At 33.4% G+C, this 23,934-nt stretch overlaps 1 protein-coding gene across 1 annotated transcript in view; it reads right to left on the reverse strand.

Moving 5' to 3' along the window:
- The window catches only part of PCDH17 (protocadherin 17), a 97,489-nt gene that overhangs the window by 39,463 nt on the left and 34,092 nt on the right, over positions 1 to 23,934 (reverse strand). The window contains exons 2-3 of the mRNA XM_004433605.3: positions 21,735 to 21,793; positions 21,429 to 21,601 (exon numbers count right to left, since the gene is read on the reverse strand). Coding sequence (XP_004433662.1) covers positions 21,429 to 21,601; positions 21,735 to 21,793 — 232 coding nt within the window. The remainder of the gene's footprint in view (positions 1 to 21,428; positions 21,602 to 21,734; positions 21,794 to 23,934) is intronic.

Consider the following 23,934-nt stretch of genomic DNA (forward strand, 5'->3'; position numbering starts at 1 on the left):
CCCAGGGAGCTACCTGGCTGTAGTTCCTCACTGCCTTCATACATTGACTAGAATGCCATACTCTCCGTGAGGACTCCTGTCTATACTTTCTACAATGTATCTGGCTTATTGTAGGCACGCGTAAAAAAATGTTGAGTGAATGAACTTTATTGCTCAGAAATATTTTTAATTATTAATATATCATCATTATCCTTATCACTAGCAACAGCAGAATTGCTGAACATTTGGAACAGCACAAATGAATTCCCTCTCTAACAAATTCTTAGTTACTGATATTACCCATGGAGACTTAATCAAAGCTTTTTCTATACTGAGAAAATAATTGGTAGAATTCTAGTAGAGGCTGCCAAATCAGTCTTATGATGGCAAAACTTTTCAGTTTCCATATATCTGTATATATAGAGCATTATAAGGTGGTGAAGCATATTAGAGATAATCTAGTTTGGTCCCTTCACTTATGGATAAGGCATTTAAGACTCAGCAAGTTAAGGTCACAGCCAAAGATATAGATACGCAACTAGTATTACTACTCAGTTCCAATACTGAACTGAGTCTACTAATTCCTGATGTAACATGTGCTACCATGATGTGAAAGTTTTGACTTCTGTGTATTTCATAATACACTAAAGCAATTTTATTTAATATATGGTATTTCTGCAAATACTCATGCAACTGTAGCTGATACATGTGTCAATACACATGTGTAAAAAAAACAAAAACAAAAATAAATGTTGAATTAAGGGGAAAGAACAGCCTCAGATGTAATAGTCATTAACTTTGCTTTTTTCTGACCAAAAAAAATTTTTAATTGCATTAGTATGTGTTGATTAGTATAAAAATGGATATTTTATTGTACTTGCTATATACACACATAACTTTTCCCAAAGAATTTTTAAATGCACTGACTATCTAACTATCTGAAGAGAAAAGCCCATAACCTCTAAAGATTTCAGAGAAAATAGGGTAGGGGTAAGAGGATGATTGGATTAAGCTTATTCAGTGGAGGAAAACTTTCCAAAGACGTTTGTACCTCATTGCACTAGGAGTAATCTAAATGAACAGTCTCTCTCCACGTATCCTGACCAAATGTTCTCACAGGATTCCAACCATCCTGAAAATATTTGCACCTGATGGGAGAAAATAATCCATCATGTTCCAGGACTTTGCTCCCCTGAGAGAGCTTCCTCCATAGCTTCAGCCTTAGACATAGTAAGGTATGAGAGAACAGTTAATGTTCATCACAGGAAAGTTTGTGGTATCCATCCTCTTGTATGGACAAAAATTCCATTATTCTTTTCAGGTATTCATGGTAAAATCTGGGGTCAAATGTACACATCTTTTATCCATTTTAATCATAAAATTTTGTCAGACTTTACTGAATCCAAATGAAAAGCACTGTACAGATCAACAATGAACGTGAGTCCCCACTCCCCCACCCAGAGAACTACTTCATAGCTATTCTTTCAATGACGTAATTTTAGAATTTTTTTTAAATGAAGAGTTGTTTTTTTTAATAAGAATGACCCTAAAGAGTCGGTAAAATCTATAAAATATAAATTTAAATCCAATTAAGATTGTGTTTAATCTAACAGGTATTTCTAATTTGAACACTTCAAATTGCCTACAAATTCCTATTCTAGGAACCTCCATTGACATCAAGGGGACTGTTCCACACAGTAGGAATGTTTCAGTTCTCTCTCTCAAGTCATTAATGGTGTTTTGTGGGTCACTTTCCAATTTGATAATTCCAACCATTTACCGGTCTTTATAAGTTTCAGAAGTAATTTATTTTCCACTTGTGAAATACAGAACATAAAATTACTTTTAATTATCAAAAGTAGAAATGTAAATGAGAATGAAATAAAACTTAACTACCTAAAATTTCATTTTATCAGATGAATTTGGAATTGCAGCAATGTGCCATTTTTAAACTTCTATTATAACCATTAATTAATATTCTGAATACATAGTAAAGATTACTGATTAAGTGATAGTCTGGCAGCTGGAAATTTTCCCATTTTACTCCTAATTCTTAGCTTATGCATTAAGAGGGTATGGCTCACTATACACTTATGATAAAAATATTAATATTTCAAATAAGACAATCATTGTAACAAAAAGATTGTGAAACAGACCATAGTGACATTCTAGGCTCAGAAATTCCAAACATCCCTTGTTCACTGCTCAAAAAGTTTCAAATTATTTAATCATAGGACATTCCTGGAGGAAATGATTAACTCAATTGGCCTTGGGAACTCAAATATATCTCCTTTTACCCTATCTAATTTAACACCAACAGCAACTGTAGTTTCTAAATCTAAAATTATATATTACTTTCCTATTCTATATCTAGTATATTATGTTATAAATCGCTTTTCTAAATCACCCAGACTTTGTTTCTCCAATAGACTTCATATCCAATAAATTACCAAATACTGTTACTCATTTGTACTGTGTCAAATCTTTATCTCTCCATTCACACTGACCATCACATGAATTCTGGTCTTTATCACTTTATATGGAAGTTATTGAATCAGATTGGTCTCCTTGATGCCGCTTTCCATTCCTACAATTTGTCTGTGCAGTCATAGAAAAAGTTTCCCTAAATGAGTGCATTAATTATATTATACTCTTGCCTGTGCATTTTCAATAGCTTCCTACTGATCATTAAAAATGCTCAGATTCTGAAGTTAACATCTAAAGTTCTGCACAATTTGCTCTCCTCAATTTTTTTTCTGCCAAAGTTAATAATTTTTGAAATAAACTTTTAGGGGGCCGCCCTGTGGTTTAACGGATGGGTGCACGCGCTCCGCTACTGGTGGCCCGGGTTCGCATCCCAGGTGTGCACCCGTGAGTGGCTTGTCCAGCCATGCTGAGGCTGCGTCCCACATGCAGCAACTGGAGGGATGTGCAACTATGGCATGTAACTGTCTGCTGGGGCTTTGGGGAGAAAAGGGGGGAAAAAAAAAGGAGGAGGATTGGTAATAGATGTTAGCTCAGGGCCAGTCTTTCTCAGCAAAAAGAGGAGGATTGGCATGGATGGTAGCTCAGAGTCAATTTTCCTCAAAATAAATAAATAAATAAATAAATAAATAAATAAATAAATAAATAAATAAATAAATAAATAAATAAATAAATAAATAAATAATCTTTTAAATTTTAGACTAGTTTTAGATTTACCGAAAAATTGAAAGGATACTACAGAGAGTTCCATGTACCTCACACCCAATTGGCCCTATTATTAACATCTTACACTCATAAAGTACATTTGTCACAATTAGTGAACCAATATTGGTACATTATTATTAACTAAAGTCCATACTTTATTCAGATTTACTTAGTTTTTACCTTATGTCTGCTTTATGTTCAAAGATTTCATGTAAGATATCATCCCTCAATATTTTTATCTATATGAAGGGGGTAAAAATTCCATCCTACAACATCCACAGCTGCAGATAAGGTAAATTTTTACCCCACCCAATTTTTAAAGTTAACTCTCACGTATTTGTTGATTTTTACACGGTAGACCTAAGGTGTGTTTCTCAGACTGATATGCTTCACTAACAAAAAGTCAAATTAGATATTGTTCCAAGAGCTTTGAATAACACAAACATCTACTGGGGTAAACTACAAGAGATCAGGACTTGGGTTTATTTTGTGCATAATTCCATTTCTTAGTGCCTTAAACAGTGTCTGGCACAAGTAAATGTTGAATCATTTAATGAAAACTATATTTGATGAGATAGAAAAGAATGTATAACATTTTGAAGCATCAGAATGTTTTATCCATCAGTATAATTGTTACTAGCTAGATTTTTTACCTTGTCCAATATTTTTATTAAATATTGCACATTAAGAGCATAAACATAATTATAAAGGGATACTTATAGTACTAAGAGAACAAACTACTTTTAATCTCCCTCAAATAAATTCGAAGCAAATTATAAATAACATACTAACTACTATCTATCATATCTATTCATCTTTCAAGATCTTAATAAGGATTTATATGGCAGCATATATTGATTCAATTTGAATTTCAGCATGTCTTTGAATCAAAGCAAAACAGAAATCTGACTTCTTTTTAAAATAATTCATGATGCAGATAGGTCCCCCCAGATAGAGTTAATGACTGTGCTGTACTATTAAAGTTAATTTGAATAGTTTAACATTATTGAACTGATATCCAAGAAAAATTTGTTACATCTAAAGAAAATGATTTGGCGTATCACACAAACATTGATGGTATCAACAAATGTATCCAGAGTGTTCAAATGAACTGATGATATGTAAGTAATAAATATACTTAAATGAATGTACATATTTATATTCATAACACACAGTTCCAAAAACTAATTAGGCAAAATATATAACCTCTATTCATAAAAACATATTACTCATAACCTAAAACAACTTGCCCCATGACTTTTAAAAAGCTGCTTCTTTCATTCTTTTCAACATTCAAAGTTCTTTTAAATGATGGTTAATAAAATATTGTCATGTGAACACAAAAATACATAGGTTGTTAAGGGGTTTTGAATACTCTTGTGCTAATATATTTATGAGAAAATACATGATTATATATTGTTTATACTGTTGTGACTTCAAGGACGAGTCTCTAGTAATCTGGTATAACTTCCAGGCACAACTACAATATATTTGAGAAGTTAAAGATATTCTAGTGGAGGTAGGCTAAATGCAATGAAAAAAAATTTAAAAAGCTTTTGCCACTCAAATTTTGAAGATAACCATATATGCATACACAAACTCATGTATGTTTTCATACATATATGTGTGTGTATAAAACAGAAAATAGGTTTAGTAATCAAATATAGAAAGTCAAAGTTATGTCTCATAAAAACAAATCTAGTAGGAGATGTATTTCCTAACCTCTGGAGTTTTAAGAAGCCTAGTTTTTTAAAATGTCGTTATTTTTAGAAGAAAAGAGGGAGCAGAAACATAGCATTGGTATCCTCAGTAAAAAGTAAGGAAGAAATCTAGAAAACTTTGGCTTCTAGAGTGTTGCTTCTTTAATCTTTATTATTTTAAAAATATGTTCTTCTAAAGTATAAACTCAAGGAGATGTCACATCTTGCCCTGAAGAGGTCCACTATCCTTCTCTTTAGAAATTGTTCAATAAATGAGCACTTTCCTGCTATTCCTTTTCTTAGTGTTACCTATTACCCTTTTTGAAAAATTTTTCATTTTCACCACTCCTCTATCACTTTAGATGGACTTATCTAAATTGATGGTTTTTAAAATCAGTACATGTATCAACTGTATCAGTATTTCACAAATAAATGAACACTACTTTCTGGGTATTCAAACTTAATTATTTCATTGTAAATGTGGCTTCTGGATCCAGTAATATGAAGGACCACTTCTGAGCCCTGTGGAATCTTTACCTGCCTCACCTAAAGTTCTATATTGCATTTACTCACCAGATAAGATTTCATTTTACTGATTTGTCGCCTGTGTTTCATAGTAGCAATTTGATTTACTATCTTCCTGAACGTGTCAGTTTATCCACCGGCTCTAATTTCTGTATACACTTTATAGTCCAATATTAGTAATAGACACTCAAAAGCTAACCCAATTTACCCATCTTTCCCGCAATATTACAGTGTATTCTGAGTGTCTGCAGTCGGATATTTCAAATAGATTGTACTCACTTTTTGCATTGTCCCATTTCTCTTTTCACCCATTCCTATTGCACCATATGCTTTCTCTGTGCATTGCTTTAGCCAGCTAATGCTATTCAACAGCCCAACAGTGTTGTTAAGACCTGATGGAAGTTTTAAATATTGAAAAATTTGATGACTCTCTCTTACTCCCTACCAAGATGTTCAGGTCTTTATTCTCCAAATATTGTCATCCCAATGACTGCCTCTTATTTTCACTATCATCTAGACTGGTTAGAACTTTGTTATTTTCCATGAGGGTTATTGCCACTGTAAAATGTTAAAAAGACCCATGAAATTAGAATCAGATACCCTAGGCTAAAATTTTGGCTCAGCCACATGAAAAATCGATGACCTCAGATTCGTCATTTCTTCTACTCAGAATGGAAATGGCAATGTCTATCTTATACAATTACTGAAAATCGTGCATGTTAAATGAGATAATTTAAGTAAATGTGCGTAATTCAGTTCTTTAAAGTCATTCAGTGCTTGTTGGATTTGTTTCCAACTGCAACAGAGCCAGCTTCCCTAAAGATTAATTCAATATCATGTCATTTACCAGATCAAGATCCTTTAATTTTACACAATAACTTCAAGTTCTCTAAAATCTTCTTCTTAATCTGTGGTTCTGGTCCTTAATAACCCCCTCTTTTCTTTTAACTAAACATTGGGGATACCTTGGAGAATAAAGGAAGTATCTTCTTCGCACATGGAGCATGCAGACTACTGAGGGAGACAAGCTGGTGCAAAAAAGGTCTCTCTAGAAGAAGCCTCTTTCTTGAGAAAGAAAAGAAGAAACTGAAGGAAAGACTTCTACAGCTGATGTGGAGAGTGACACAAGAGGAGGATTTAAAGGCCAAAGTTAAAAGTCCAGATTTGTTTTTCAAGTACTCTGTGAAGGCCACTAATGGGTTTTAATTGGAGTGAAATCATTGAATTTATATCTCAAACAGGACATCAAGGGAAGCAGGTGACCAAAGAGGGTGTTGTGGTGAGAAAGAGAGGTAGCCTCCAGTGGGTAAAAATACAGGAGGTAAGTGAACGAAGAAATATCAAGTAGAATTGGCTGGTGGTAACAATAGAACCTAATGCTACATGCTGGGACAAGGAAGAGAAAGGAAATAAGAGGAGTTCCTTTATTCTGACTGGAGTGACTAGGTAGATGGTGCTACCTTTTACTGAGATTAGAAGGGAGCTGGCTGGGGAGGACTTGAGAAAGTGGATAGAAAGTGCTGGCAGGTTAGGAATGGAGGAAAAAAACGAGGTAAATGGAATTTATTCAATTTTTTTTTGCTCTATTTTAATTGTACAAAAACTTTGATCAAATGCCTGGAGAACTGTGAAATATCTTAAGAATATACCCGGGCTACAGTGTCTTTCAAATTATATAAATTTATATATACATTAAAAATAGAGCAGAATAAAATTTGTGTACATGACAGATATCTCTGAGTAGTCTGTCATAGTTCTAAAAATAACACTAATGCTAAAGCTTAATATATGAAGCATTTAAAAAACAAAACTTATTTTATTTATTGCTCAAAAATAGCAGAAGTACAATTTTGTCAAACTTAAGAGACAATGAATGGGGAGGTGAAACATATATCTAAAATTGCCTTGTATGCTATTTTTACCAGTGATTACATATTACTAAGTTAACCTTCATTTAGGAAGGTGACTTTTAGGAGTATATGGAAATTAAATTATTTTTGAAATGGTATCAATGTGCTCACATGGAAAGTTTTGTGCTTTTTGTCCATTTTAAATAAGATTGACGAGAGTCAACTACAGAATCTGTACCAATGAAATAAAGGTTATTCTAGGTAAAGGCAACTAGTCTACACAAGAACCAAAAAACAATAGTCTCAGTACTAGATGCTGCTGCATAATCAAAATAATAATAACAAGAATAGTACAATCAGGGCAATTCCTCAGATGACTGTATGTGGTATTTAAGAACTTTCATAACTCTACACACTTAGGCGTAAAGAATCAGATTTAACTCTACTTTCAAAAGAAAGATACCCTATTTTCAGCTTAGAAATACTAGTATAACTGCCCTGGGAACTCTCCTTTGCACATTATTATTGAAGACTGTAAATAAGCAAAAGGAACTAGAGTGGAAAGAGCACAGACATGTCATGAGACAGACAAATGCTCCATCGCTAAGGGCATCAACCATGGGCAAGTTACTCTAGTTCTCTGATGATCAGATTTTTCATCTCTTAAAGGTTAAAGCCATCTCATCAGCTTGCCATGAGACAAATTTGTTTAAAAGTGCTTGGTGCAGTGCTTGACATATAGTAGATGTTCAATAAATGTTTTCTTTTTCTTTTTAATTCCCTGTTACTACTAGCTGATCTTTTGTTATCTGATTGAATAAGTTCACATAGTTGGTCATATATTTATAATCTTTTAATGGTTTTGTTAGTATTTATATTTAAGGTAGTGTTGTCAGCTCTGCTGTAAAATAAAAATGAAAGGGAAAATCAACTTTGATCAATATGGACAAATATAAATAGATGGTAATTTGATTTGAGTAATCTTTCTTTTGAGTTATATTTATTGCTCAGAATGATTTCAATAAAAACTCTTGGGCACAGCAATTAAATTACAAGACATTATGATATACAAAAATTAGAAAATATTAAACAAGCCCCTGACCTTTTGAAACTTGATGAATGATCAGTTTGGCCATTGAGCTCCTTGCATTTCCAACTCTACTCTGGCCTATTATTGATTGATCATTCTGAAACAAAAATCTGATCAGTAACTCTACTCAAAATAAAGTTTTTAATGGCCTATAGAATCAGATTCAAACTCCTTAGTAGAGCCTTCAGGGTCTTTCATAATCTGACCTTAACCCATTCATTTGGTCCAATTTCTCTCCATTATAACTCTACACCCCATATTCCAATAAAAATATTTCTATTTATTTGCTATTCATGGATTATACTATGACTTGCCACATCTCTAAATCTTTGATCGTGCTATTATCCCAGCTTCAAATATTCAATTCACCCTGTATCTTGCAGTCCTACTCTACTTTCAAGACTCTATTAAATGCACATCTAATTTGTGAAGTAGTTCCCTTTTCATTTCTCTAGCAGATTTAATTTTATTTATACATATATCACAGTATTTAACTACTGGAATTACAGCTAGATGTAGAGAGGACCGACATCCTCAAAGACTAAATACCTTCAAGGCAGAGTGTCATATACATGAGTGCTGAAATAATATTTATTGAATTAATTTATACATGTCTTAATTAATGGCAATGAGATCTGCTCCTGAGCAAGAATCAAAATATAATTCTATGACCTAAAAAAAAAAAAAACTATCAGATATCCTATTTACTTAAGATTCAATCTATTGTCTATTGTTTTCCAACAGTGTAGAGTAGAGCTTGTGTACTTCACGAAGTCATTCTGCATGTATTAAAATTTTCTAAAGTTTTCTTGTCATCCTTCTCTTAAAAGTCTTTAAAAATGTTAGCTTGTAGGGGTAGAAGGTCAGATGTCTATATAAAGGATATTATGTAATAAACACAGTAATTAAAATTAGGAAGGAAATGACTCAGGACAGAAACAAAACAAAACAATTTCATCCCTCAATTTGAATTTTCAAAACCTCAAAGAAAATAAAATCCAAGGCAGACAAATCAATCTCCATGAAATATGTATTTTGTTTCAAAAATATACCCTGTATTGAGGTAAGGGTGTATTTGTTATCTGTCTGAAAATCCTAAAAGTACTACCCAAAATGAGCTTATGATGTGATTAAACATTTAAATGTTCCAGGATTACTTTTTAGCTTCCCAAAGTAAATATTTATCACATTAAAAGTATTACAGGGATGATAGACTATTTTTTCTATATTTGTTCTGAAGCAAGATCCCAATTGCACATTTCTATTATGATTTAGTAAGAAACTGAATTAAATAATTTCTCTAGATGGTAGATAATATTTTTTTTCATTATGTTACTATTGGAATCATCATCAGTATAATTAGTTGTCAAGAATTTAAGAAAGCAAAAGCCCAGCATGCAAATTAAATATAAGTCCTTGTCCGTAATTTTGAAATCTAAAAAAATTTCAAATCTGGAAGTTATTTTGTTACATGGTGGTAAAAACTGACTTGAATTGACATGGGCTATTTATATTATTCATTTATTCCATGTAGTGTGACTATTCTGACTTTTCACTACAAAATTGTTAATGTGTTTGATTGTGAGTACTGGCACAGATCCCAGTGCGGATGTTACATAATATATGGTATATGCATTACATCACCTTTCTAAAATCTGAAAAATTCTTAATTCTAGACAATATCTGGATTGTAGGACTACATATCAAAATACCAGCTTTCAAAAATTCCTGCGAGTTATGAAACTGAAAAGTATAGGAGTTAACTTGAATATGTTAATATATTTGGTTCGCTATATTATAGGTTCCTATTTCTTGTTTTTAATAATTATAAATATGAAATGATGGTCATATCTGTTTTTGACAGATGTGCACCTTATCGTAGAATAACTCAGTAATTTCCTAAGCTCTCTGGCTCTTCACAAATCTGAGCGTCATTTACGTAAGTCCTTAAGAGAAATAAGGAGATTGATGAATTTTATAGAGAAGTTTATAGAGAAGATTGGAGCCACCTATTATGAGGTCCCTATAATTATTTTCCCTTTATCTCTACATTGCTATTTACCTTTTCAAATTTATTTCTCCTTTCTTTCCTTTACAGAAAAAGAGTTTATCTTTAAAGTTAGCATCCCCATTATACTCCAAGGAATATCCTCTATCTAGTCTAATCCTTCAATAATTCCTTCTAATTGGATCATTTGCCTCAATATATTGATACTTAATTACCTTGAATAAGTAAAGCATTTTCATCCATAATACTATCTTCCTTAGCTTCATCCATAATACTATCTTCCTTAGCTACTTTTCCCTCTTTTTTTCTCTTATTCCATTATCTGGTAGTCTTTTTGAAATAACAGGGAAATTGCTGTCTCCAATTCCTAACCATACTTCCCTGGTATATCTTTTTGAAATCTCTTTTCTTTTTTCATTACTCCATCATAACTCCTCTCCTGGAAATCAAGAGTGACCTGTCAGTTATCAGAGAGCATAGGCATTCCTTGAGTCTCATTTTCTTGAATTTCTCTAAAGAATCAACATGTTTCTTCCTGTCTGTCTTTGGCTACCAAGACACTGTGGCTTCCTGCTTCCTCTCTTCATTAGTGACCACCTCTTTCCTGTTTTATGGCATCTTTTGTTCTTCCTTTTGTCCATTCTCCTCTGGACACACTGAATTATTCATTTTCCTCCAAGTATTATATACACTTTCCATGTCCCATGATTGTGATTATGTATTTGTTGTGTTTCTTCTATCTCTCAAAGTAAAGACTGTTCATTCCTTAAGTCTTAGCTCAAATTTCAAGTCTTCCTTGAATGACTCAGTATTCTATCCCTCCTTTTGAAACTCTCAGACCCTTTTATTTATACATAATCAATAGTACATTATTTTCTACATTTTATTATATTTTTACACTATAAGTTCTGTAGAAATGGCTTTCATGAGTCTCAAGAGTGTTCACTTGAGAATTTCACCTTCACTCGACTGTAAGCTCCTTGTGAGCAGGAATATTTGTATCGCTACCTACTCAATTCTCCTCACGTGGAGAAGTGCTTGGCGCATACCAGAAACTGAACAAATATTTATTGAACAAATATTCAACATAGCACCTAAGATAATGCCATACACATAATAGATATTATGCAAAGAGTTACTGAATTACATTAAAAATTAAAAGTATATGATTCCTAGTGAATGTTTCTTCCTTCAAAATAGTGAGCTTTGGAAGTTATACATTTATGCCAGTGATGCCAGATCATGTATTTAGGACTGTTTACAGAACTAGTTTGTGAACCATAAAATAGAACCAGCTCAGTATTATTTTGTTTTAAACAAAAACAGCATTATCCAGCTTTACTTAATGAATTGATTTAATTTGGCTCTCAATTATATTGGCTGGAAATGAAATATAAAAACTCTAGGCTTCAGTCAAATAACTCATCTAGGGGGTCTCCAGATTTTGGAATGTCACAGAACGTGAATATGTTTCTTAGCAAGTTGAACAATGATTGGACTCTTCCTCGTCTCAACTTCTAAATGTTGTGTTCTGCAGGATTCTGTCCTGGACCCTATTCTCTTTTCTCCCAATAATCTTTCTCATCAATTTACTTTAAGTATGATCCTATATCAGTGGCTTCCAAATTTATACCTTCTGACCTCTCCTCCGATTGCCAAACTTTAATTTCCAGTCGCCTCTTCTGATACTCATCTAAGCTCTTCTTTTTACTTCCCAAATGTTCTCCCATGGTGATCTCACCCTATCTTCACCACTTCAGCAAACTGAACTAGGTTACCCAAGTCATAATCCTAAGATTCATTATCATACCAACTTTTATACTACCTCACTGCTCTCTGAAAGTCCTCTCGAAGATCTGGTTAACTGAAGTGTTGTCCCCCCCTAGCATCTTTGAATGGTAAAGTTTCTTTATTAAGCCAATTCCGGTATACAAATAAGCACTGGTCATTTAGAGAAAATGCTATAAGTTTCAAATATTTAAGTGTTTATTTAATCTATGTGGTATATATTACATAAAAAACTTACTTAAAGGCATTAAATAATTCAAGTGATATCCCATTTACTTGGGCATCAAATGATTTTTTTCCTTTAGAAACTGTTATATCAAAATCAATTTCAAATGAGTACTAAGCAATTCATTATAATCATAAAAGTAGTAGCATATACTAAAAAAAGTTTTTAATCTCTCGCTTTGTTCTATTTCTGCTACCTCTTAACTACTCTGCGCCTCATTTTGCCTTGCCTTGGATTACTTCTCCAGAGTCCTAATGGTATCCCCATCTCCTGAGTCACTGCCATAAAAATTATCTCTTTAAAATGAGAGTTTGAACTGTTACTTCCTGAACCTCCAAGGGTTCCCTATCAGTCATCCCATCATTGGGCTTCTACTCACCTCCCCAGTCTCATACTCGCCATTCTTAGCCTCACACATCACGACTTACATGCATCTAAAAGCAACTTGCCACGCACTGCTTCATTTCATCTGCATTTCTGAGAGTGCCCTGTCATCTTCCCTCCCCCAACTTCACTCTGCCAAGCGAGCTAAACATTTTCTGAAGGGTCAACTCAGATGCCTTCTCCAGGAATTTTCTTTGGTTGCCCAAATCTGGGCAGAGTTTTTTTACATATTACTGGATAAAATATTCCCCAACTGTGAGCATTAACACTCGGAACATATCTCTCACTGCACCAACCTCATAGTTTGTGCGTCAAATTCTCTTACTACAGTGTGAGCTCCTTGAGGACCTACCCCGTGCTTTAGTTCATCTTTGTATCCCTGGCACAGTTGTTTATTAAAAGAAAAAACAAGTGATTGAATGAATGAACGAAAATCCCTCCTGGAAACACCATTCCTTAGTACACTAAAAAATATCAGGGACCCACAGTTAGGAGAGATGTAGGTATTGTGCCCAGATTGAAGAAATATATACATCCTTGTGCTTGGTGACAAATAACACAGTAGTGTCAATGTCCAATATCTGGAATGATGCATTTTATTGACCTTTAGGAGCTTTTATTCATTATATATAAAATATATGAATATATGAAAAATTTATTCAATATATATGAAAGAATCAAGAATCGAGCTCTCAAGCATGGCTGCTGACATCTTCAGATTAATAAGGAAATAAAGTGTGATGACAACTCTGAAGTACCTACATGCAGACTTTGAGATCTCTATTAGTTACAGGAATGGCATAGAAGGATGGAAAAACCTCTAGACAGAAAATTATAAACCTAAAGCTAGTACTACCTCTGCCACAAACTTGAAGACTCTATGGAAGTCACTTAATCTGTCTGTTTTCTCACCTACAAAATAGGGGAGTTATACTACAAGGATTCTCCTTACTCTAATGCTTTGTAATATGGCTTTCAAAAGAACAGAAAACATGCAATATTAGAATATGTTATTAAAATGAAATAGAAAATTGTTAGGAGAAGTTTTAGGCCTATTAACATTATTTTCTTATAGTTCTTAATTAACAGATGAGCTCATAACCATTCTAGATTTTCATAGTTTGTGGACATACTCCTACTTTCATAAAAGTGTGTGTAATATTAGTATAGAATTTTACTTATAAAAATGAAAAAAATATTGTCATTATAAGAAACTACAAAAAGTGAAATCCTCTGGTTTTGGGGGAGTATTTGAGAGACACAATAATTCTAAGGCCGAGGAGGGTGCCCCTGCCCACAGTACGAAGCAAAATGAGTTTTGAAAGTTTGGGAAATACTGTCCCAACATTCCCTAACTGAAATGTCTTAGCAAAAGTCCTTACTGTGCTTACTAAAAGCAAGAGAATCTCAAAGTCACATTGAGACTATAGTAAATCATGCAACACTTGTTAGAGAGGCTTTACAATGAGCAACAAATGTGAGGGTGATAAAATCTGTCTATTTTCATGATACCAGCTGCTGGATTCTAGAAGCAAATGTTTGCACACAAGAAAAAGAGATGTCATGGAAACTTTTAAAGTTAGATGAACTGTGGGACAGTTTCAAAGTTTGGTAAGCAAAAATAAACTGAAGCTGCTCACAGTTTGGGAATATTTTATCCAGTAATATGTAAGACCAGAGGAATTCTGAAAGTTCTAAGAGATAGCACAGGATGGTGGAGAAATTGATATTAAGCTGCTTTTAGATACACACAGTCTAATAAAAACAGGGCTTGAAAATAATATGAGTTCTTGACAAATAATACAGTTTTATAAATGCCACATGTGTGAATCGTAAAGCAGCAGTGCTTTTAAAAATTCGCAAACAGGGGCCCGCCCAGTGGCATGGAGGTTCAGTTCACACATTCTGCTTTGGCAGCCCAGGGTTCACTAGTTCAGATCCTGAGCGCAGACCTACACACCACTCATCAAGCCATGCTGAAGTGGTGTCTCACATCGAGCAACTAGAAGGATGTACAACTATGACATACAACTATCTACTGGGGCTTTGGGGAGAAAAAAGGAAAAAAGGAGGCAGATTGGCAACAGATGTTAGCTCAGGGCCAATCTTCCTCAAAAAAAAAAATGAGTAAATGATTTCTTTCTGGCATTAAATATCCAAGAGTTCTTTCGCGTCCCCCACATATGGCAGTAATTTTCCAGTTCCTTCCTAAGACAAATTTACTATTAATAACTTTATAGCAGCATTTCTTTTAAAAATTATTTTCAGAGCTTGCCAGATGGCTGCTGAGAGGATGGACATAGTCATCACCTTCATCTTCTTGCTTATGTAGAAGTGGACTTGCTGTTGCCTGTTATGGGAGGGTCTGGGAAAAGACATTGCTAAATTAGAAGGGTGAGAACTGCAGTCACCATAATGCAGAATAGAAAACAGAATGGAAGCTTGAGGATATAAAAGTACTATCCTAGTACTTTTCTACGGAGGGTCAGTTCTAGGGGAAACTGCAAAGTAGGTCAAGTTTGTGTTCAGCGTCCTAATCCTCTTTCTCAATAACCTCCTCCCAATTCCTGAATGTGTGGGGTTCCATCCTCACGCCAGTGAACAAGAGCCTCAATCTCTATCTTCCCATTTTCCAGCTACTGCTTTTTTGAAATAGCTCCTTCATAGTTAAGAGTAGGTAGTGAAAACCTTAAACTATTACCTTTCCAGACATAATTAGAAACATAGTGAAATTGCAGTCATTAAGCAGTGAATTAAGGAAGATGATTTGAAAGAATGGGGCTCAGAGCCTCGCCAAAGTTGTAAATCATATAACAAATACTGTAGTCATTTAAACTAGCCTAATCCTGTTTTGAATATGGGGTCCACAAGCAAAATTCAAGCACTGACTTAAAGAAAAAAAGGAACAACAACAAAAATCCATTAGCTTTAGTTTTTGTAGTTTGCTAGAATGTCCTCTGGGAAGTTCCTCTAGGAAGACAACTCTTAAGAATGTAATTTAGTTTTAAAACTGAACTCACTGGAGCAAAGCTGGCTTATTTGGTATTTCTATTATTCTCAACTTTTTACTGATTTTATTTTATTTTATTCATTTTGTGTGTGTGTGAGGAAGATCAGCCATGAGCTAACATCTGATGCCAATCCTCCTCTTTTTTGTTGAGGAAGATTGGCCCTGGGCTAACATCTGTGCCCATCTTCCTCTGCTTTATATGGGACACCACCACAACACGGCCTGACAAGCGGTGCGTTGGTGCATGCCCTGGATCCGAACCTGTGAACCCTGGCCCACCAAAGCAGATAGCAGGAACTTAACCGCTGCACCACCAAGCCAGCTCCCTGATTTTATTTTTATTAAATGTTAATCAGGGATTCCATTGTGAAATATTTTGAACCCAGAATGTAATTTAAGAAGTCAGATTTTCTAGCAGGAGAAAGAGGATAGTGGAGCCACAGAGTTGAATAGGAAAAAAAAAAGATTATAAAGCAATTAAATAAAATGAAAAATGAGAAAGAATTTGAATGGAGCAACTCCTGAGGCTCAAAAAAGTCCTAGAATCCAGTTACAGGGGAAGAGACCGATAGCTGGCCATCCAACAGGGGTGTCAGATGCCATGACGGTGACGTTTCCACTGCAATCCTGGCACAGGTGTCAACACTTGCCATGTACAGTGCTATTCCACTCACTTCATGCTTCAATTCAAGAACTTGGTTCCAGTCAGTTGTAAAGATAGCAGAAGACTGATTATCCTTGGAAAACTGAGAACAGTCACTGAGTTATCAATAAGGATCTCAGAGAAATCACCAGTCAGCATTTATGAAAACAGCACGTTTATTGTTTGGGAATCAATAGAGACTATTGAGTTTTAGGGAAAGCTTATTAAATCTTTTTAAGGAAGAAACAGTTATTGCTAATAATCAAAATACTTTACAGGGCTTGTAGTGGATAGAAATTCAAAGGTACAGTATTTCCTTAAAGAAGTCAAAGTATGAATAATATTCTGAGGCATAAAAAGTAAGTAACCTTCAAAAAATTTTGAAAGCGTTTTATTCTTTATAAAATTGTTTGTGACTCTTCTTTACAGAATAACATTATATGTATTTTTACTAGTTCTTGATGTAAATCAGTTTTTTTTATTCCAAAATATAAAATCAGTAAAATAGGATCAACTGTGTTTTGATCAACTTACTGTGTCATTTTCTGATAAACAATGGCTTATTAGATAGACATATAAATATGTTTGAGGGCTTTGAGCGGTTAACTTTGAGCGGTTAAGTGCGTGCGCTCCGCTGCTGGTGGCCCAGGTTCGGATCCTGGGCGCACACCAACGCACCGCTTCTCCGGCCTCAGCGTGGCCGCGTCCCACATACAGCAACTAGAAGGATGTGCAACTATGACATACAACTATCTACTGGGGCTTTGGGGAAAAAAAGGAGGAGGATTGGCAATAGATGTTAGCTCAGAGCCGGTCTTCCTCAGCAAAAAAAAGAGGAGGATTAGCACGGATGTTAGCTCAGGGCTGATCTTCCTCACAAAAATAAATAAATAAATAAATAAATAAATAAATAAATAAATAAATAAATAAATATACATATATTTGACTTTCTAACTAAGTAATGTGCTACTATGGTACCGTATAAATTCTAAAATATTTGGATTGTTTTATCTATCTATCTACCTATTTACCTACAAAATTTGATGACAGGAGTATGGAGAAAATCTAATTGACAGATAGAGAGGCAGGGCACAAAAATGCAATTTAACAGAAAGAAACTAAGTACATTCTTTGAGATTTCTTTTTTAATCACACTAAGGGAAACTAAAATAACCTCTTTCTATTGGAGAGTTTATTAACATATAGTACCTTAAAGCGATCTTCAGCTGTAGTGCAGTACAGCACACCTTCAACTAACTACTGAACTCTTTCAAATATTTGTGCTAAAATAATGGGCAACATATACTAGGGCTGTATATTTCGGATGATTAAACTGATGGTAGCAAAAATACACAAACATCAGGAACAGAACAAATGGAAAAAATCTAACTGCACAAAAGAGAAGAAAAAAAGTGACCTTTGAGCTAACAAAATAAAATTTCAAAAGGCCTAAGTCATTTGCAAAGGAAAACCATTATTGCCATAGAAAGTTCCATTGAATATGTGAAGATTTTTTTGAAATTGATTTTAATTTCTAAGTTAAAGAAATATTTCAATTTAGAGATAGAACATTATTTTTCTTAATAGAGATAGTTGAAACAGGGAAAGAAGCCAACTAAACTAATACAAAAATTGTAAAATATAATAGGCTACTGATTTTTAATTGAAATCTGTTAAGGTACTATTACAAATTTTTAGGAAAAGAAAAAGACTGATAAACATATTTCTTTATCTTCTAGTTTCTTTCTCTTAAGAGGAAATTTACTTTTGCTTTTTAGGAGATTTTTAAAAGTATTAAAAATTAAGTGTTAATATTTAAAATCTGACATGAGATAATTATTTGAATACAGCTGTCATCATCTTTCATCTGTAAAGAAAATTATTCTTTACAGTTGTGCATTGACTTAATTTGGTGTTGCCTCATGATGCTTTTCAAATAAATTAACAGAGTACATTGACCAAGACAATGGCTGATTGCTTCTTCAAACATTTTAAAATTATTTCTGAGTAAGCCATTCATTAGATGAATAGTATAAAGCATTGGTTAAGAGGGCGGGCTCTGAAGGCATGTTATTTTATTTCTAAGGCTGACTTCACTATTTATAGCTGCAGAACATTTAGAAAGTTTCTTAACATCTATTAAATGTGAGAGTAACAGTACTTACCTACCTATACATGCAATACAAACTACATAGGATAATAACTTTTAATTACTGAATAATTCATTCAATGCATATGAGCTATTTTGATGTTCTCCCTTGAGGTTCGCAGGCATGAACTCAGGTTTTAACTTGCTCTTCAATGTTTATTTGATGTCTAGTTACCACAATGCATCAGAATGTCTCTTTGAGTAAATTCTCCCATTTGGAGACAAAGTTGTGTAGAAAAGACACAAGTTTGGGCCGTAACTAGACCTAGGATAAAACTCCAACCTGCTGTTCAGGTTAATACACTTCACATAAGCTCAATTTTTTTATATGTAAGATAAAAATGATAACTGTTTTACTGTTTGCAGATTAACTAAGCTAATGTTGAAATGAAGCTACTACAGTTTATTGTAAGTAGTAAGAACTCAATAAATGCTAGTCTCCTTCTCTGAATCTAGACAGGTGGATAGATAGATATAAACAGTGATGCATAGACAGAGGAAAGAAAGGAAGGAAGAGAAATAAAAGAAAGCCAAAAGATGATTGTAGATGATGGAGAGAGAGAGATAGTTGGGAGGTAGATACGGATAGATAGGGAGACAAATAGATGACAGATAGAGGTAATTGAGAGAGGAGAGAGAGAGAAACAGAGACATCTCCCATTTCTATTAGTTACATACAGTTTCTTGAAGGCAGGCTCCAAGTCAAATTTATTTTTGATGTTCCTGAAGAATCTAATTTTCCTTACATATTGAAAGCATTTAATAGATATTTATTAAATAAATGAATTAATGAATCAAATTAATAACCAATCAATCAACAAAATACTATTTTAGCTAATCCTTCAAAATCATTTTTTAAAGTAGAAGTCAGTCTCTCTCCTATATAATTCACAGATTGCCTAAGTGTGGCTTTCAGATTCACAATCACTTTCCCATATTTATTAATAAGGATGTGTAAAAACTACATGTTTTACAGGAGACATTTCCTATTGGTATTCTCACTCTTAGACTAGTAATTATTCTACATGCAATATTAATTAAAATACTGTATGTGCCAAATATTTGTTCGTTTAAGAATAGCCACCTTTCTAAGATATTACTTTTTGATATCAAAATTGAAAAAACAGCTTTTTATAATAAAATTACATTTTCTGACATAAATGAAACCACTTCCTCTTTCTATAGGGGTCTTTCTTCATTCCCATCAAATACATTGCTCAGTTAGTGGATAGAAAGAAATTAAAGTTAGTGTGAGCAGCAAGTTATTTTTATTTTTTTTTTGGATTAATGAAGTTTCTCATGAAGATATAACAATAAATGCAAACTCTTTACTTACTCTATGCAGCTTTACAAATAGTAGCCAATGAATTATCTGTCAATCACTGTCATTCACACACATAGATGAGTCTATGTTAAGCTATGCATTCACATATCAAGATCCAACAACCTATTATTTAAAATGTGTCAAAAAGATTCACATATTATAATATCATGTAGTCAAAACCCATCAAGACCATTCAAGTCACTTCAAGTAAACATTCAAATTTGCAGGAGCTGTGAATATTAGATAAGTATTCAAATAGCTTTTGTTAAAAATAATTTAAAAAACAATATTGCATTGTTACACTGAAAGTTGCTGTGGTATATTTGGCACTTGTTACTTAGAAAAGAAGGCATTTTGGGAAGTCAACCTTAAAATAAATCCAGCATAATTATATTCAGTGCAGAAATAGTGGTATATATATATATATTAAACCGAATATATATACTTATTTCTGTATTGAAGGTATATATATGTATGTATGTATGTTTGTACTGAAATTTCAACATGATTAGAGAAATTAATAAGCATTATATCTGGTGATGTATGTGTGACAGGACAGACTGTACCACAGGTAAAAATTTACTTTCTATGAATTATCAATCAGTAAATGATTTAGAAGAATAAATGACTATGTCTATATAGTCTAAATATAGTTTCTCATTAAAATACCTAAAACAATAAATATTAAATATGCTTAAATACTACTATTTTGAAAACTAACATTAAGTAATATAACATGCATTTCTAATTCTGAAATCTGATTTATACAGCAGTTCTTTCTATTATAATTGGACATAAAAAAAACCTATGCACAGTGTCTAAGTCTTTAAATGTACAAGTAGCTCAATTCTCTTTGGGTGAATCATTAGCAAATATTCCGTTGTATTTGGAACAATAAAAACATCAAAATTAATAAAAAGCCATCTCAAACGAATAAATTGAAGGTAGACATTTAGAAAAAAATATATGTATTTATTAAGAAGTATTTCTTTTTCATCTCTATCAGGGTAAACAAGTTCATGTTTATTGGACATCCATGAAGACTTAGATATAAATCAAAAGGAGCCAAACTCTGACTTAGCTGTTATTTGATTCTTGAAAAACTACTTTGAAGCTAAAATTCACACTAATAATAAACCAACACTGCTAAGAACTATAAAATTGCAATCAAGTTTTTATTTCACCTAAAAGTGTTGAATTTACTAATTTTAATGCTGTAAATTAGTATATTAAGATATGCATATCTAGCTAGTATATGCCATGTTTTCCTTGTTAGTAAAATGCAACATAGGAAAGGTTAGGAAATATCCATAAAGATAAAAACAATCTAGTGACTTTGGTCAAGTTCTCATTTTAAGAAGATTACGGACTAATATCCATGGCCTTCCTTTTTCTGTTGTTACGGAAGTAGTGAATAGTTGCTTTTTGTCTGGGACAATCTTGGGATTTGCTATTTATTTTGATACATTATCAACGTTCCATTTCACCACGATAACGTGCAACTCTAGAACTAATAGGTTGATAATGATTTACACTTTGTAAACATTGGAAGGCTTCACTCACCTTGTTCAAGTGGTTGGCTTTTAGTTGAAGTAGTTTTCATCTTGAGTGCCTCCCTAACAGACATGTCACAGCAGGAGCCTTTGTTAGTGTCTTGGTCACTGTCAGCCTGATCACTGTCCCCGTGCCCACTGTCTCTCAGGCTGGCTCTTTCTGGATCCTTAAACGTGGAACTACTGAAATACATATAAAGAAAAAGAAGAGAAACTGTTGTCTCTACAAGTTTGAATCTGAAGTGTAGTCTCTTGCAAAGCAATTTTGACACGAATGCAAATGGGGAAGCTGAGAAAGTTATTTAATAGGCCTTACCTTTGAACAAACTGCTGCCTGCTGCCCATGTAATTGGGCTCTGCGGGAAAATTGTCTGTCTGCGAAAGAGAAGGAAAAAAATACGTATAGTTGTACACTGGACAAATCTCCTGCAGAGCAACAAGATTTCCTAGTGGAAAAATGATTAATAATTCAAAAATTCCCTTAATCTTCAGATTTGTGCATTTTAATTAAATTGGAAATTGCTGACATGTAATTATGTACTCAGAACAATTAAATGATTCCGGTCCACAAATTACCTGTTAAAGTAAACAATGAGCCTGTCATAACTGGCGTTCTCTGTTAGTACCAGGATGGATAACACTGTCTGTGTTGTTTCATTACTGAGATACCAACATTGAATATTTGTGGGAGGAGTGGAAAAATGACCTAATTTCTCCATATTAAAAGTGTGAATTATTTAATAATACTCATTTTTAAACATAATTACATCATCTGCTGGGATTCTATGCCCTCCTTGAAATAATATCATTTAAAGTCATCCACTCCTAAATTAAAAAATACAGGGCCTTTCCTTCAAATTTTGCCAATAACAAATACAGCATGGTACATATGGTTGAACCCATCTCTATAATTCATTCTCATCTGCATCCCTACTATGGAAACTGTACTCAAACCATACAGAGGAAAGGGTTATTAAAAACAAAGTAAAATAAAAATGAGAAATAAATGTTACTTTAAACACTGAGAGTAAAGACATTGAGAAACTAGGCTTGTTTTTGTGGTTGTTTTTACTGCTTTCCAAACTGACGTGGAGGTCTGCCAAAAAGAACTGAATTCTCCTTGTATCATAGAACAAAGTCTTTTGGGCGAAAGAGACTGGATCTTTCATAGATCTCCCTATACTGTACATTCATACACGTTACTGCTTCTTGCAGCTGACTCAGCGACAAAGGTTCTCCTGTTTTCTGCATCACTTCATATCACACCATTGTGCTCCGAAGGAGCTATGGGTTTGTACAAGATCACCCAGCATGCACGTATCGGTGACAGAGGAGCATGCACTTCATGAAGCAGAGGGCCCAAGGTAAGGCTTAATGTAGTGCAAGGTGTGTTTTCTTTATAAATAAGGCTAATTTGAACTAACAGTACTCTTTTTACTTCCCATATATTAATTTAAATTATTTGACTTTTTAAACTATTACTGGAAAAAAAAAAAGGCATGTTAAGAGTAATAGCTTCGAGTATTATCTAAGTTTCACCATCTGTTAAAAGTTTGTGGACGGAAACACCCTCACAAATTTCTTAATCTATAATTTCTTTTTTGTTGTTCAAATGACCTTTATCATATTAAATGCAAAGATAAAGGTAAACAAGGGAGATTAATTTCTTACTCCTAATCCTCTTAACCTAGTAGTTGGTAACAGACATTTTTCATTAGCATGTTGTAATAGTTTCTAGATTCTGTGAAGCACCTTCATTTTGGTTTCCATAATGACAAATTATCAATTTTTAAGGATAACTTGATCTTCTAGTAAAAATAATAGTAGTAACTAACACCAAGGGCAAAAATGTTTGCAAAAGAATTTTGCTAATTTTTAAAACTATAATTACTTAGAAACTCCACATTTTAATAAAACTAGTCCATCTTTTGAAATGGTCAAAAACATATGTCCATCCCACTATTGCTGTCAGTTAAAAGCTAAGAATGAGCATCTTAAAACACTTAGAACACCAAGAAAAACAGAATCCTGGGTATTAAGGAGAAAGTAAAATGAAAAGTAGAAGTGGAAACTTTAGTTAGAAAATATAAGTACTAATATAAGTAGTCTTGTGATTTTAATGGCTTTAATCAGGTGGAGCCTCATAAGATGTGGATCCCTATTCAGTTAGACACAAAGAGATTAGGAAAACTTTTTGTCACCTGTTCTGATAAGGACAGTATCTAAAAATGTTTGCATATTATTAAAGTTCTAAGCAATTCTAATAAAATTAAAGACTTAAATAAGAAATAAAATACATTTTCCCATTGAGTGAAGAGCTGTTTTTAAATTATATGCATGTGCACGCATGTGTGTGTGTGTGTGTGTGTGTGTATGTATCAGAGAGTTAGATGAACACTGAGCAATGGTGTTGATACCAAATACTGTTTTGATGAAAATAGAAAAACAAGAGGAAATTAGAAAAGAAGGGATTTTGGAAGGGAAAGAAAGAGAAGAAAAATAAAAGCAGGGAAAAA

Source organism: Ceratotherium simum, chromosome 10 (genome assembly GCF_057802395.1).
Source record: "Ceratotherium simum simum isolate JZ-2026a chromosome 10, ASM5780239v1, whole genome shotgun sequence".
Lineage (NCBI taxonomy): Eukaryota > Metazoa > Chordata > Mammalia > Perissodactyla > Rhinocerotidae > Ceratotherium > Ceratotherium simum.